The 16,497-nt window shown below is 48.0% G+C and overlaps 1 protein-coding gene across 1 annotated transcript in view; it reads right to left on the minus strand.

Annotated features, from left to right (window-relative positions):
- The window catches only part of LOC8042381 (cytochrome P450 4C1), a 29,590-nt gene extending 13,378 nt beyond the window's left edge, over positions 1-16,212 (minus strand). Inside the window, exons 1-3 of the mRNA XM_040221777.3 lie at positions 15,975-16,212; positions 7,390-7,499; positions 7,215-7,303 (exon numbers count right to left, since the gene is read on the minus strand). Of these exons, the coding sequence (XP_040077711.1) occupies positions 7,215-7,303; positions 7,390-7,499; positions 15,975-16,212 (437 nt within the window). The remainder of the gene's footprint in view (positions 1-7,214; positions 7,304-7,389; positions 7,500-15,974) is intronic.
- Positions 16,213-16,497: the final 285 nt, after the last annotated feature.

Below are 16,497 nucleotides of genomic sequence, written 5' to 3' on the forward strand. Positions count from 1 at the left end.
GAGGAACTAGAACACCGTCGGGTTTATCCCTCGCTCCTGCACACAACTCGTCTTCTTTTCTCCCCACACGCATCCCAGACCGCGTGGCGCTTTATATGACACCTCCCCCTTTCGAAGCATTATTGTCCGTAGCGGTCTGGTGGGCGTGATACCCTGCCGCTCCTTGTTACAGTTGCGGAAATTTCGGTGCTTTGTTGCCCGACTGTCCGGTTGTGTACATCCGAAGTAGCAGGCTGCTGTTGCCCGACCGTCTGGTTGTCTACTTCCAAAAACGCGGGCTGCAGATGACGGCTTGTGCGTCTCACTGTGCCTTCACTTGTTTCCACCACGTATGACCGCGGCATTTCCGTCTGGCGGTGTATCCTTCCTTGAGAAGCTGCGCCCGCGCGTATCCACACCTCTGAGTGAGGAGGTATCGTACTGCGATCTCTTGTACGATGGCGTCGATGGTAGTGCAAGGCTTCTCTTGTTTTTCGTTTGCCGTACGGTCGCCTATACTTGCGTACGTGGTGCCACCGAGGCGTCAGTGTATTTGGCGCTGTTGGAACAGTTGAACGTAACTTCCTCCCCATGAGGAGTTCCGCTGGAGAGAGACCTTCTGGGCCTGGAGTTGTTCTGTGGGCTAGAAGAGCCTGTGCTACATTGGGTGATTTGCTCAGAAGATGTTTGGCTGTTTGTACAGCTCGCTCAGCCTCTCCATTACTTTGAGCGTAGTAAGGGCTCGAAGTCACCAATTTGACTCCCCATTCGTTTGCAAACCGCCGAAAGTCGTTCGATCGAAACGGAGGGCCATTATCTGAGTGTAGTACTTCTGGGCATCCATGTCTCGCAAATATCTGGCTGAACACTTTTGTTATGACTTCTGTGTTAGTTCGTGAAAGTTCTTCCAGCTCTATGAACTTCGAGTAGTAGTCGATGACTACTATGTACTTCTTTCCACTGAGCTCGAAAATGTCTGTTCCGAGTTCCTGCCACGGGCGATCGGGTAAAGGAGTCTGAAGCAGAGGCTCTGTGGGTGGCCGTCGATGCTGAATACAAGTTTTACACCGGCTGACGTAGTCCTGTATCTGTTTGCTGATTCCGGGCCACCACGCAGAATCTCTTGCTCGTGCTCTGCACCGAACGACCCCCTGATGTCCAGAGTGAAGTCGCTCTAGTACTTCTTTTTGGAGGCTCCGTGGGATAACAAGCCTATCATTGCGCATTAGTAGGCCTTGTGTAATGCTCAGCTCTGCAGAAAGGCTAGCAAATCCCTTCATATCCGTAGGAAGCGTTTCTCTCCCCGGCCACTCTTTTTCGCAGTACGTCATTACCCTTGCCGTGCATGGGTCTTTCTTTAGTTCGGACCTCAATCTGTCCAAAAATGAAACAGACGCCGGGAGTAGGTCGACCGTGAGCATTTCATACTCTCGGACTAGCGCTTCCGTAGAGTCTATCGTTTGTTCCATGATTCGTAGAGGTTTCCTGGACAGCACATCTGCTGTGTACATATGCTTGCCCGGGACGTGTGATATCGTAAAGTCGTATTCAAAAATGCGCATTCGCAACCGCTGTAATCTTGGCGTCATCTCGTCTAGACGTTTTGTTGACAACAACGGTACCAATGGCTTATGGTCCGTCTCGGCATGAAACCCCTGACCTACCAAGTAGGTGCGGAAATGTTCGCAAGCCCAAACGATCGCCAATGCTTCTTTTTCGACTTGCGCGTACTTCTGCTCCGTCGGAGTCAGTGCTCTCGAAGCGTACGCTACTGGACGCCTGATGCCGTCCTCATCCTCCTGGAGTAGCACCGCTCCAAGTCCATACGATGAAGCATCAGCTGATAGTGTCCGGTGCGTGTTTGGGTCGTAGAACGTGAGGATTGGAGTCTTGCCCAACAACTATTTGATCCTTTGAAATGCTTGTTCTTGGGCTTCACTCCAGAGCCAACTTGCATCTCCTTTCAGAAGATCTCGGAGCGGCTTGGTTTCTTCCGCCATGTTCGGTAGAAATTTTCCGAGGTGGTTCACCATCCCCAGAAATGACCATAGCTCAACCAAGTTTGCGGGAGCTTCTATCTTGGCCATGGCTTCAGTTTTCTTGGGGTCAGGCGCAATACCTCTTCCGTCTATTATGTGTCCTAGAAACTTGATGCTGCTTTTGCCGAACTCGCACTTGCTCGTGTGTAAGGTCACTCCAGCTTCAAGAAGGCGGCGGAGTGTAAGTTCAAGATTTCGGTCATGTTCAGGCTTTTTTCGACCAAAAATTAAAATGTCATCCATGTGACACACTTGGCCCTGGATTCCTTCGAGGATCCGCAGCATTTCGCGCTGAAAGAATTCTGGCGCTGTTGATATCCCGAACTGGAGTCGTTTGAACTGGAACCGTCCCACTGGATTAATAAATGTCGTCAGCTCTCTTGACTCTGGAGCCAGTGGTGCCTGCCAATATCCTGCATTCGCATCCAGCTTGCTGAAGACAGTCGCTCCTGCGAGTTTGGCTAGGTTTTCCTCCACCGTCGGCATGATGATTCGTTCCCGTATAATCTGTTGGTTTAACTGTGTATAGTCCACACAGATCCGGAGAGCTCCATCTTGCTTCTTGGCCACCACCATGGGTGAGCACCAGACTGTGGCATGTTCCACTCTCTCGATGACGTCCATCTCTTGCATTCTTTTCAATTTCAGCTCTACACTGGGCAGAAGTGCGATTGGCACTCGTCGTGGGTACGTGATGGCGAAAGGCTTCGCATCTGGGTGAACGGAGATCGTATAAAGTACCTTCATCTTCCCTAGTCCTTGAAATAGAGACGGGTACTTGGTAAGTACGCGATCATGCTCCAGATGATTGTCAGCCTTAATTTCATTCAGGCTTGGCAGCACTTGCAGAGCCTGAATCGCCGGAGACCGAGTAAAGGATGTCGGAGTCTTTCCGATACGTAGACAGTTTCTGTCGTTGTTCTGCCGTTCCAAGTTATCGTCGCCTGGAACTTCCCGAGTGTTGTCAACGGCGAGTCTCCTGCCCCCCGAAGACCTTCTCCGGCAGGCTCTAGCTTTGCCATCTCTCCTACCTTGTACTCGGTATGAGGAATGGCGGTAACGTCCGCCCCAGTGTCCACCTTGAATGTGATCTCCTGGTTGTTGACTTTCGCCTTGATGTACCAGGGATCTCCGTTATCTGCGTGTACCAGTGCACCCAGGAACACTTCGTTGAGACCTGGTTTGTGCACTTGTGACCTGTGAGACCCTGACGCAAGCTTGGAGAAGCATACGCTCTCAAAGTGTCCTACCTTCTTGCAAGCGTTGCATTTCTTGTCTCTTGCGGCGCATTGTGTTTTTTCATGTTTGCACAAACTGCCACACCATCGGCATTTCCACGCCGCACTGTTAGAATCTCCTTGTCGATTAGATTTACCCCGAGCGCGTGTGTCTTTTTTCTTGCCGTTATCTTTTGGGTATCTGTTTCGGAGCTCCTCGATTTCCCTGGACTCCGTCTTATCGCTGTGAAGCTCCGCTTGCTGTCGTTTCACTGTCTCGAAAGAACGTGCTGACGCTGTCGCACTTTGAAGCCTGAGCTTGGCGTCGAGCTGGAGTTTTTCGCTCAGCTTCCTGTCCTGGAGACCTACGACGATGCGATCACGGATCAGCTCCTCGCGAAGTAGTCCATAGTCGCAGGAGTCCGCTAAACTGTGTAAGGCCGTGATGAAGGCCTCCACTGTCTCGTGTGGTTCTTGCTTCCTCATGTTAAATTTCGCTCTTTTAAAGATGACGTTTACGCGCGGAATGAAGTGGAGTTCAAACTTGCTCTTCACTACGCCGTAGTCATATAGCTCTGCCTCTGACAGATGGAGTGACGTGAGAACGTCTTCCGCTTCTCTCCCCATGGCGTACAGGAATGTGTTTACCTGTGTCGCGGCGTCCCGTTGATGGAGTCCGGAAATGATCCGGTATCTTTCCCAGCGGGTGCTCCATCTTTTCCAGTCGTGGGGATCCCTGAAATTCAACTTTTCAGGGAGCTCGACCGCGAAGGGATTGAAGAAAGAAGGACCGCTGCTCGCTTGGGAGCTGCTCGCCTGGGAGGTAGAACTGCCGGAGCCGTCACTGTTCCCGTTCATGGAGCCGGCCAGGTGGAAGATTTCGCTGTTCTCGTCAGGTCTTCTCCTCTGGTGCTTCCAGCTTCCTCGGAGACGATATTTACCGGTTGCCAAATCCCACCGCTGCCACCATGTCGTGTTACCGAGGGCTATGTAAAGAAGAGCCAAGACAAGAGGAACTAGAACACCGTCGGGTTTATCCCTCGCTCCTGCACACAGCTCGTCTTCTTCTTTTCTCCCCACACGCATCCCAGACCGCGTGGCGCTTTATATGACAAAAACTATTCGCGTTTAGCACGTCAGAAAGGTCAAGAATTTGTTATCACCAATATTAAATTAAAATAAAAATAATATTTGATTACATATGTCTTTGAATGTAATCTAAAAACTTATCTTCTGCATCTGTGCTACGACAATCAACAATCAAAGACGTGTAGGCGCCCTTTGTTTACAAAACTCCAAGCTACAACTTGAACAAACAAGCGTACAGGCGAATTGCGGCAGTTTCCAGCAGGATTTCATTTTACCATCGTATTCAGAATTGACCTTTTTGGCCACGAACGTGGCGCGCCCTCGAGGGAATTGCTCGAAACAGTATTAGAGGCTCTGGTACCGTAGCACCGTGGTTAGCGCCAGCGCCAAGCGTCGTCGCGTCGCGTGCATCTTTTCTTTGAAATGGCTCAGGACGACCCTGGATGACTAACGAAAGCTGCTGTCTACGATGCAGACAACCTTGTTCGTTTTTATATCTTCAAAGATAGATAGACTGCCGACGCCGCATCGGTTCCTAACTTCCTACCGTCGACTCGGAGTCACTTAATCGTCACTTCGGTATTGCGTTGTGCAATGCAACTAAAGAGGGAGTCGGCTTTCAAAGCAGAGTGTTTTGTAAGTAGAGGGATCGTGACTATAATCCCGACTTAACTATCCACCTTGTGCGGAACTTGGGAACTCCGTTTATGAGTTTGCTTTCGTGCACAACCCGCAAGCGGCTGCTGGAACTCCCTAAAATGTTGCATTTGAACGATTTCTTGCTGAAATGTCTGCAACTTACAGCTGCGCAGTAGTGAGGCATGGCGAGTGTGAAGCCAAGCATGCAGCAAGAATAGCGGAGGAAGTCGAGCCGAACCAGCACTGTCTGAACAACTGAGCGGACGAAAGAGCCTCCAGAAATGGCGCCTTTCCCTTTCCTCCCCTCTCTCAAAGTCTCAAAGAAGGAAAATTAGCAACCGTGTCTAGGACAAACGCACTCGGAATCAAAACTCTGCCTTCGGGCGTACCGGCGTAGAGCCCGTTTTCCTCATTCCCGAAACAACAAAACGCCACGCGTATATTGGTGCCTCGCAGCCTACAGTCTACAGGGGAGTGGGCGAGGAGGGCAGAGCCCTGATCCCTCTATCGTAACCCCACCACGAAGCAGTGACCAGATGCAAAAGACCACGCGAAGCCTCCGCAAATCGAACAGGAGCCCAAGAGAAATCCATCGGCGCCTTTTCCTGCTATGTCATCATTCGAAAAGAACCAGCCGTACGAGATAAGAGTCCCATTGCGAAGCGAACATAGACCCAACTTGCCCGCAAATGTACGGAGATATAACATGATCCGCCCTTCCTCGATATCACTCCGCAAACCTTCATCCAACCCATCGATCCTCAGGGACTCGATGCCTCGCCAAACTCATAAACTTACCGACCTAATTAACTCACGAAGCTCACCGAGCTCGTGAACTCACCGAACTCATGAATTCTTCGAACTCACGACCTCAGCGAACTCACGAACTCCCCGAACTCACGCTCCTCACTCAACCTCAAACTCATGAGTTTTTGAGGCTTACGAGCTCACTCACCCTTACCTCACGCCTGATCGGTGAGGGCGAGTGATGTAAATGAGTGCTCTCATCAGTGAGTTTTGTCGAGGTATGATACTGAGGCATCTGCGTTCGTGCTTTTTCGCTGTTTTAACCCTGCCATCCTTCGGTTTTATTTTTTTAGATGATAAATTAACTGCCGTTGAGGCGCTGAATTTTAATTTCAGGGGTTGACGTTGTCTGGAGGCGGAAATAGAACAATACTTCAATTGACGTAGGAAAACCAAAATTCAATTACTCAAATACTACTTGAATGTCCTGCTAAGATTTCTTGTTACACACAGGTTTGAAGATCAACCCGATAACCACAATACCGTTGTTCAACAGGCTAAAAAAAAAGAAGGAGAAGGAAAGCAAGCCGCAACACAAAAAGAGCATGTCTGCAGTGCTGACAGTCTTAGGGGCGAAGCTCCTTAGGGTCTAGCCTTGTCCGTCCGGCGTCCGTGCTCACATCGATCTTGCTGGTGCTCGTGCTCGTGATCCTACTCGTGAGCTCACGTGCTCGTGTAGGGCAAAAAAAAAGTTTGCGCAATCGACAGGATTCGAACCTGTGCAATGGATCGCAATGGATTTCTAGTCCATCGCCTTAACCACTCGGCCACGACTGCGGGACGAGTAGGGGGCTCTGAGATGTGGTAGTAAGTCAAGAGCTGGAGATGTCATGGATGAAACGTTGCATGTAGCCGCTCAACGTGTATATAGGAGAAGGCGCTGCGGTCAAATGCTCAAATGCGTATATAACCACGTTCCATACCACACGCTCTTTTTCTGACATGGATGAAAACGAACCAAAGGCTCGGCATGCTGCGGCTCAGCGTCTACGCAGACAAGCAGCACCAGAGCTTCGCCCCAATCAACATCATTCACCACGTGGAGAGGCGGTCATTTTTTTTTTCCTTCCCCAGTCGCATTGCTTCGAACTAAGCCGGTACCAGACAAACCAACCGGCACTTTGTCCTTGCTTTGAACGGATTTACAATATTCCTTTGCAAAAATAGAAGCCAGTGATACAAAAGAAAATGAACTATTAAATACATTTTGTGTGGTGCTCTCTTTTAGCATATAGCGTGTTATCTATGTTATTCCTTCTGTGAACTAGCAGCTCAAAACTAAAGCGTTGCTTAAACCCGGAGGGTTCCAAGTTGGTCGAAGCTTGTTATTGTGGTTTGACCGTAATACTGATTGGAAACGGACACGTTGACTCTGAGCGTTTTCTCTCTGTTAAATTTACGATTTTTTTTTTCTGTTAATAATTGCAATTGTAATTTTACTCACAGCAACAGAAGGTTGTTTCGTCCCAACCACGGTGCGAGGAAATGATAGTGGAACGGCCTGTCTTGGTTGACGGTGCTTGTCAGTAATGCCTGTAGAGTAGGTTAAATTAACGTTGGGAAAATTTTATACTACACAGCAAAACAACATTAAAAAAAACATAAAAACAAATATTTACCTCTGCTGCATCAGGGGTGTGCGCAAAAACGTTGGGAGCCATTCCAAGATAAACCTTGAAAATTTGGTTTGGGTACTGCTTCCACAAAGTGCGAAATGTGCTGAACAGCCCTAGAAAAAAAAAGGAAAACAGACGTAAAGGCTCGGTTAATAAAATTTAACGTAATGACGTTGTGTTGTTCAATGGTTGTGCAGAAGTCCGTGTTCACATGCGCGTGCAATATGGTTTTCGTTCTCGCTTCACAAATATGGTATAAAATGCTTTATCACAAATTAACAGCATGTTCAGGAATTCGAATGAACTCAAAATGAAAATGGAAATCAGTGTAGTAGGAAACGACGTTCCAAGGTACGGCGTTCCTGGAACGCGTTCCTTTTAGGAGAAACGAAGGAACGCCGCCGTTCCATTTTGCATCGATGAAACTGGAACGGGAACTCGTTCCATTTTTACTGGAACAGAAAAAAGAACGAAGTTCCTTTTTTTCGTCCAGTGTTTTTTTTTTTAATTTCTACAAGGGAAGTTTTAAAAGTGTAAAAACAATATCTTTACTAAGAGTAGAATCTTCTTAACTTCTTAGTTAATATTTTTAGGGTTTATTTTGTGTGGTCCTCGTTTAGTAACAGTCGGGTGCAGGAAAGCTAGTGAATAATGTTTCTTTTTTTAGTGCCCAAGACTGCGGTACAAAAGATCAAAACTTTTAGTCAAAACAAAAGACACAAAAAAGGACGTTTCAAACTGCGCTCATTTTTTTGCTCCCACGATTCCTTATATACCTAGAAATAAAAGGCAAACTATAGCCATCATTGGACTTTCACAGAGACACACAGTTACAACAAAAGAACATGTTACAGACATTGAACGCACCCTTGAATCCGAAACATTGGTCACTTAAAAGATACACAAAAATTAACCTTTATTCCTTTTCCCCTAGTCCCCCACCTTCAAACTGGACGACAAATCCAACTTTCATGAAGAAGGAATTGTAGTTTTCAAGACTGACCTTCCGAAGTCGTACCCCTTTCTTCCATTGATCGTTTTGCGGACAGTAACATCGGGAAGCATCTGTTTTCAAGTTCGAACAAGGGACTTTTTAGATTAAAACCCGTGAGGTTGTTGTAAAATGCTCGCGCAATGTAGGGTAACAGTATATTTTGCTTGTTTGGTTCCGCCCACCACAAACATGAATACGGTTAAAGGCCAAGATTTTTAAAGGCGAATATATCAACAAATGAAACCCTGCTTTCCTTGCTTTCTTCTCATGGTGCGCTTCCATCACGGCATTCAAATTCGTATGTTGCCATTTGATGGGATAGATAAAAAAAAAAGCTTTGTTCTATGTAACTAAATAAAGTAAAAAGCAAAATACAAATGTACGTATATGTAACGATACGTTCCATTTTTTTAACTGTAACGGGAACGAGTTCCTTTTTCAGATGTGGAACTTGTAACGGGACCGGGTTCCAAAAATCAGAAGGAACGAGGAACGAGCTTTCGTTCCTTTTTTTGAGGAACGTGTACAACGCTGATGGAAATGCACCTTATGCACGCTCAAAAATAATCTATCAGCGAGAGTAATACAGTAGTTCAATGTTTTGACGCGGTTAGCGGAAGCGATCATTAACAAAGTTTTGGGATGAGTGTATGGATCAAATAAAGAGGAGGCCCTTGCTGTATGAATGCATGAAATTCAGCCGACCGAATGCTACTTCGGGGTATGCGTTGGAAAACACAAGGAGAGCATTGCCTCACTCTCTCCCTCTCGGGGTGCTCTCTAGTTGGAGCCCCTGTTTTATTCTGCGGGGCGCAGAATGAAAGAGACATAGTCGCTGTGGACTAGCAAGACAAAAGGGTTTATCTTACACTTAAATCAGCAACGTATGTACAAAAAGAACACCAACCAGTCCGCCATGCCAAGCCATGCACAAGCCCGCGAGAGTCTCCCCCGCGCGTGGACAACCTCGACGTCTTTTTTCTTACGCGCGTGAACTCCGACATGCTATATCCAACATCCCCCTTTCTTAGAATAGAGGCAACATAGCTGGACTGTATACAGTTCTACAAGTCTTTCTTGAGTTCCGCGAGTTCACAGCTCTGGACACATGAATTGCTCCAAAGCTCTCTTCACGATGGCTGAAAACGTTTCGGAGGAATTATGCACCTCCCACTCCTAGTGTGCTCGTGTGTTGGGTCGTAACACGACGTAGGGACTTTTGTGCTTGTAGATGTGTCTCCACTGTCATCCATAGCAGGCGAAGACTGCTCAGGAAGCGGTACTAAGTGAGTGCGGTTACGGCGTACGGACTCTCTCTCAGTTTCTACCCAGTAGGGTCTGGGCTCATCGGCCTGACCACTGACGACGCCTTGGCGCTGGAGGTCTACCAGCCAGACGTCTGTACCATCGTCTAGCGTGGACAGGTCCCGGACACCGTGACGCCGATCGAAGTCTTGCTCCTGTTTTCGACGACTTTCTCTCTCGAATAGCCTCAGCTGTTTCTCGTCGGGAGTATGAGGACGAAGACTCTCGGAGGCCACTGGGAGGGTCGTACGAAGCTTCCTCCCCATCAAGAGTTCGGAGGGGCTGTACCCGTTCTTGAGGGGGCTTGTCCTATATGCAAGCAGTGTCTCGTAGGGATCTTTTGATTTGTCTAAGGACCCTTTTATTATTTTTACCGCCGCTTCGGCGAGCCCGTTGCTCTGAGGGTAGTGCGGACTCGAGGTCACATGGCGGAAGTTATACTCTTGTGCAAACTTCGCAAATTCAGAATGGCATGTCTTAGAAAACTGTGGTCCGTTATCTGAGATAACCACTTCCGGAATGCCATGTCTGGCGAAAAGAGACTTGCAGTGGTTGACTACCGCGGCTCCGGTAAGGCTGCTCAGGCGGACTAGCTCTGGGTAACGCGAGTAGTAGTCAACCACTATCAGCCACCACTGACCACTGAGGTAAAAGAGGTCCATTCCCACTTGTTGCCATGGTCTTTCAGGGAACTTCATCGGCTTCAGTGGCATTTGTCTGTTTCGGCTGTGTTTTAGGCAGATGTGGCACTTTTTAACAAGATTTTCCACGTCTGCGTCGATGTTGGGCCACCATACAGAACTTCTGGCTCTTGCTCGGCACTTTTCTATGCCGAAATGTCCTTCATGAAGTTGGACGAGGACTGACTTTCGGAATCTTTGAGGAATGAGGATCCTGGTTCCGCACATCAGGACGTCTCCGCCCATAGCAATGTCGGATCTGTGAGTCCATTAGTCTTTAAGGTCGGCTCCTATATCTCGGCGACTTGGCCATCCAATCGCACAAAATTTGCTGATACGTTGGCATTCCTTGTCCACTTTCTGCTCAGCAGAGATTTGCTTAAGGCTTGGCGGAGTCACCGGCAGAGAGGACGTCACGTGGTCTACGAAGCCTTTGATCTCCTCGGCGAGCTCGGTCGTTCCAGGCCGTTGAACTGGAGACCTAGACAGGGCGTCAGCCGCGGTGAGATCCTTTCCTGGAACGTAGGAAATGGTATAGGTGTATCTCATGAGACGCATTCGCATCCTCTGGAGCCGTGGCGTTAAGTCGTCGAGTGTTTTGGATCCGAAAATTGAAACCAGGGGTTTGTGGTCAGTTTCGAGTTGGAAACTTCTCCCAATCAGGAAGTCTCGGAACTTTTCACATGCCCAAACTAGGGCGAGGCCTTCCTTTTCAATTTGCGCGTAGCGGCGCTCGGTGTCGGTAAGGACTCTGGAAGCATACGCGACGACCTTGAAGTGTCCATTTTCCTGCTTTTGTCTCAGGACGGCACCAAGGCCGTACGACGACGCGTCAGCCGTGAGAACTGTCTGTTTGTTGGGGTCGTAGATGCCGAGTACAGGATCCGATGACAGGAGAGCCTTCCACTTTTTGAAGGCTTCTTCTTGGGGGCTTTCCCAGACGAAGTTCTGCTTCGACGACATCATTGACGACAATGGCCGCAACACTTCGGCCATGTTGGGCACAAATCTTGCTAGATATGTTGCCATCCCCATCACACGCCTCAGCCCTTTTTTAGAGGTAGGGTGGGGCATCTCGGCAATAGCACGAAGTTTTTCCCTGTCGGGCCGCACCTCGTCGTTTTCAAGGATGTGCCCTAAAAACGATATGCTGCGCTTGCTGAACTCGCATTTGTCCTTGTTCAGGGTAACTCCGGCTGCTCTGAGACGATCCATCACTTGTCGTAGTCGTTGGTCGTGCTGCTGTCTTGTCGACCCCCAGATGAGTACATCATCCATATGGCAGACGACTCCATCCAGACCTTCCAGGATCTGAGCCATGCGTCGCTGGAAGTGTTCGGGGGCGGAAGAGATGCCAAACGGCAAACGGTTAAAACAGAAGCGTCCGAATGGCGTGATGAACGTAGTCAGGAGCTTGCTGTTTTCGCTGATTGGGATTTGCCAGAACCCAGAATTTGCGTCTATCTTAGAGAACATTTTTGCACCTTGTAGCATACCCAGAGTGTGTTCCACGGCAGGTATTGGATGCCATTCTCGCAGTATGTACCTGTTTAGTTCTGTGAAGTCCACGCAAATGCGGAGCGCCCCAGATGATTTTGGCACAACTACCATTGGCGCGCACGAAGATGTTGGCTCCGTTACTGGTGATATCACTCCTTCGTTCTGCATGCGTCGAAGTTCCTGCTTTGTTTTCTCGTACAACGGCAAGGGTACCCTCCGAGGAGACGTCAGCGCGAAAGGCTTAGTTTCTGGCTGTAGCTTGACGTCGTATTCATCTTTCAAGGTTCCTAGACCTTGGAAGAGGTCAGGGTACTCGGATTCGACGTTTCCGTTTCCGATAACGCCGATGCGTGCAGCGAGTTCAGTTAGAACATCAAGCTTCTCGATGGCAGGCTTGCCTAGAAGTGGTGACTTCAGGCTCTGAAGTACGTAAACTTCTTCAATGCTTGTTCGTCCGTTGAAAGTCATGTGCATCTGGGCCGTGCCGACAACGATAAGTGGCTTACCGTTGGGGCCGTCAAGGGGCCGTTTCGCTGGCTGGAGCTGTACACCTTCGAACAGATGGCGGAAAAGGCCTTCTGGAAGCACTGTTTCATCCGCTCCTGTGTCGGCTTTGAATACAACTTCCTTGTTATTGACGACCACTGTGACGTCCCAGTTTGAAGACCTTCCATGGCTTGTGAGACCCAGGAAGCCTGGTTCTAGCTCTTGAACGTTGCGTACAGCTGGCGCCGACCGACAGACGGTGGCGAAGTGTCCTTTCTTTGAGCACTGTCTGCAAGTAGCGTCTTTTGCCGGACAGGCATTCTTTGAATGTCGTTCGCGACCACACCAGCCGCAAGAGCTTGTCTGGTTCCTGCCTTTTGGGACCTTTGCAGTCGTTGACGGTAGAGGGCTCGATGCACCAGCGGGGCTTTTTGCGAGGGTCTTCCGTGAGGACGGTCGATGTTTCCCGGTCCGCACGTTGTCTATGGTGACTTCGCTTAATGGCTCCTTGTGCATTACTGCCTGTTGCAGATGGACGGCCTCGTGTTGGCGTGCCACAGTCAATGCTTTCGTATAACTTAGATCCGCATCGAGCTGCAGTTTTTCAGAAACTTTCCTGTCTTTGAGGCCAGCGACGAGCCTATCTCGGATTAGCTCCTCTCGAAGGACTCCGTAGTTGCAAGTCTCTGCCAGAGCATGTAAAGCCGTAACGAAATCTTCGACGGACTCACCGTCCTGCTGAGTTCGTGTGTTGAAACGTGCCCTTTCAAAGATAATGTTCCGACGGGGAATGAAGTAGGCGTCGAACTTGCTCAGGACTAGATCGAACTTCTTCTGTTCAGCATCGCTGAGCTTGAACGTGTTGAACACCTCTTCAGCCTAGCTGTGTACCCATCAGGTAAACTAGTGTGTCGACTTGGCTGGCTTCTGGCCTGTCGCTCAGTCCCGACGCCGTGTGGTAGCGAAGAAATCGTTTCTTCCACGTAGGCCAATCATTGGGATTCGCGAAGGCAAACGGCTCCGGCGGCGTAATCTGGAACGACGTCATGGTCACGGGCGTTTCGTATCCCAGCTGCGGACCTGAAGCTTGGCTGTGGCCGGGTGTATCGGCGCTGTCAGCATTTGACGAATCAGGAACTCCAGCTTGAGACGTTGCCATTGCTGACCTTGGACGTTCGCAGGTTACCGGGAGGATACATCATCATCAGGCTGGCTCACTTCTGACACCATGTTTTATTCTGCGGGGCGCAGAATGAAAGAGACATAGTCGCTGTGGACTAGCAAGACAAAAGGGTTTATCTTACACTTAAATCAGCAACGTATGTACAAAAAGAACACCAACCAGTCCGCCATGCCAAGCCATGCACAAGCCCGCGAGAGTCTCCCCCGCGCGTGGACAACCTCGACGTCTTTTTTCTTACGCGCGTGAACTCCGACATGCTATATCCAACAGCCCCCTCCATGACTTTGAGCTTGTATCTGTAGATATGAGTTGTACGTCTTTTTTTAAACAAGAAAGGAACAGGTTAGGTGAAATGGGAGGTGAAATTTGCGTAAAGGCCACGATTAAACAGGACATCCTGAAACATAACACTACGTACGTCATTTTCTGTCGCGAGCCTATTTTGATAGCTTTTATTATTTTTCCGTTTTTTGACTGAGCTTGATCAATTATTCCAAGTCAACATTGCTCTGTGAATCAGGCAATGCTCGTCTTTGAGTCCTCATTTCATTATAGATACCATAGTAACAATTGTATTCTGTGTGTGTTTAGACAACGGGGAGTTAGTCATACCCAACTGGCTTTTCATGTATTCTGTGTAGATGAGAAATATAACCAGTGCAGTGCGACTGCTAGCCTGGAATCTTTAACGTGAATCACGCAGTAGTCATGCATGATCTCTCGCCTGTACGATAATCATCCGTATTGAAACGGGAAGGGCTGAGGACTGAGCCCAAGATACCTGAGTTCTGCGATGCGAGCTTTCGATACGTGCTCCGAGATGTACTAAATGCTTCCGTTTTTAGGGCACATAAGATGCGAACGTTTGTTTTTTTTTCTGTTAAAGTACGATTTTCAAGATCCAGTACGCTCACTCAACAACGAAAAAAAGGACAGACGCAACAAAAGCGCACACTCGTTAAAAAAAAATACGTGATGTTAATTCAATTAATGCAAAGGTGCAGGCATGCTGGACATAATAAACAATAGTAATCCCCGGGGAATTAGAAGAAGGGGGACAAAGGACAAACACAAATATCCAAACCCAGCTAGGTGACTATTGCGCGCTCAAAGAAACCCGCGTGGTCCTGGTATCGAACCAGGGACTAGCTACAACCTATATACCAGTCTTGGGTAAGTTACTTTTAAAAAGTAATTCGTTACAGTTACAGTTACTTTCAGAAAAAAGTAGTGAAGTTACCGTTACAGTTACCGCAACAAAAAAGTAACTCGTTACAGTTACAGTTACTTTTAAAAAGTAACGACGTTACTCTTCAGTTACTTTTTCTATAACACAAAAAAAAAATCAGGAAAAACTAGAAAACGCTTTTCACCAAGTTTATTTGCATAAAATTAAAAAGTGTGCTTTTTACTTCGTATTGTAAGTTAGCAGCAGTTGCTTCCCGAAATTAGTTTCTGGAAGTTTCCCTTGTTTGATAACGAACACATCCTTGCCCTTGTTGAACAGGCGCTCGTCTAACGCACTAGATGGGATTGCAGTGTTGTTTCGCCGGAAAAGGTTTTTGATTGCCGGGTAGGCGGTGAGGCAATAAAGTGCCGTTTTCTGCGGTCAAGGTAGCCTCCTCCACGTCAGCAAAATACTCTCCGTACGCCGGCCATGGTAGTTTTTCTTTTTTCTTATCAACATTCATATCCTTGGTAGCACTAGCATATTGCTGGCTCGTTGACGGTTGCGCTGGGTTCATAGAGTCCCTGGACATATTTCAGTTTGTACCCGGCAAGCCAGAAACAAACCCCGCGCCAACAGCAGTAAATTTTGCCTCGACTGTAGACACTACACCGGATTAATGGCGCAAATCAAAATACGAAGCATGCGCAGTGCGGAGTGGCGGCGCTAATCAAAATACGAAACATTCGCAGTGCCCTCCACGTGTATTGTTGTTTCACGTTTGATTCACCCGATTAAAAAGCGTTTACGCAGAAAAAAGAAAAACCGCGAAAGAGATAGTTCTTCAAGACACTAAGATGCAAGTGTTCAGTCACAAAGTACAAGCGCGTGCTAAAGATAACTACTTTTTTTTTTCACCAAACCTACACGTGGCTATATTCGGGTCGTGACTGGCGAGAAAGAAGGTATTCACAAATCTGTGCAAAAAATAACTTGACACTCGAAATGTCGGAAGAGACAATTTGGAAAGCGCAAGAAATGGCTAAATTGTACCCTTTTTCAGTGATATATTATTCACAAAAAACTGGAAAGTAACGACAAAAGTAACGTCGTTACTTTCATCGTTACTTCAGAAAAAAGTAATAGAACTACAGTTACAAGTTACATTTTTAAAAAGTAACTCGTTACAGTTACAAGTTACCAAAAAAGTAACGAAATTACAGTAACGCGTTACTAGTAACGCGTTACTACCCAAGACTGCTATATACTCACATACTGTGCGGTACTTGTATGCTCTGTGCGTTCGGGCTTCGGCCCTGAGGTTGTCGAAAACGAACCAGAAGGGCACGGTGTCCCACGGTCCTGGTAAGGGCCTTAGTGCCTTCCACACTCGAAACCACCGAACAGACGGAACGGCTAATAAGACACACAAAAACAGTCCTAAAATCCATGGTACGTTTCCTGCGAACAGCAAGAAGTACGTGGACGTCGATAGCAAGTGTACAGCCATTGTCCGAGAGAACCGAAGAACCCGACTTCACAACCTAAATGATTGCGTCTTCCTGGCGAGTTTTGAGCTGCTCACAAAGATTATACTGTCCCAAAAATACAGCGGGGACACCAAGAAGAGAAAAGTAAGCGTACGGGCAACAAGGTAAATTTTCCCGATATCGCGATGTAGGCATTATGCCTATACTAGAGGTTTTCGGTGGCACATGTTGCTCTTATATTAGACATTCTAGGAAGCTTTGCCCCCCCATATATCTGTTTCGTGACGGACAACAAGGAAATCACG

Source organism: Ixodes scapularis, unplaced genomic scaffold, assembly GCF_016920785.2.
Source record: "Ixodes scapularis isolate PalLabHiFi unplaced genomic scaffold, ASM1692078v2 PGA_scaffold3__209_contigs__length_174095766, whole genome shotgun sequence".
In the NCBI taxonomy this organism is placed as follows: domain Eukaryota; kingdom Metazoa; phylum Arthropoda; class Arachnida; order Ixodida; family Ixodidae; genus Ixodes; species Ixodes scapularis.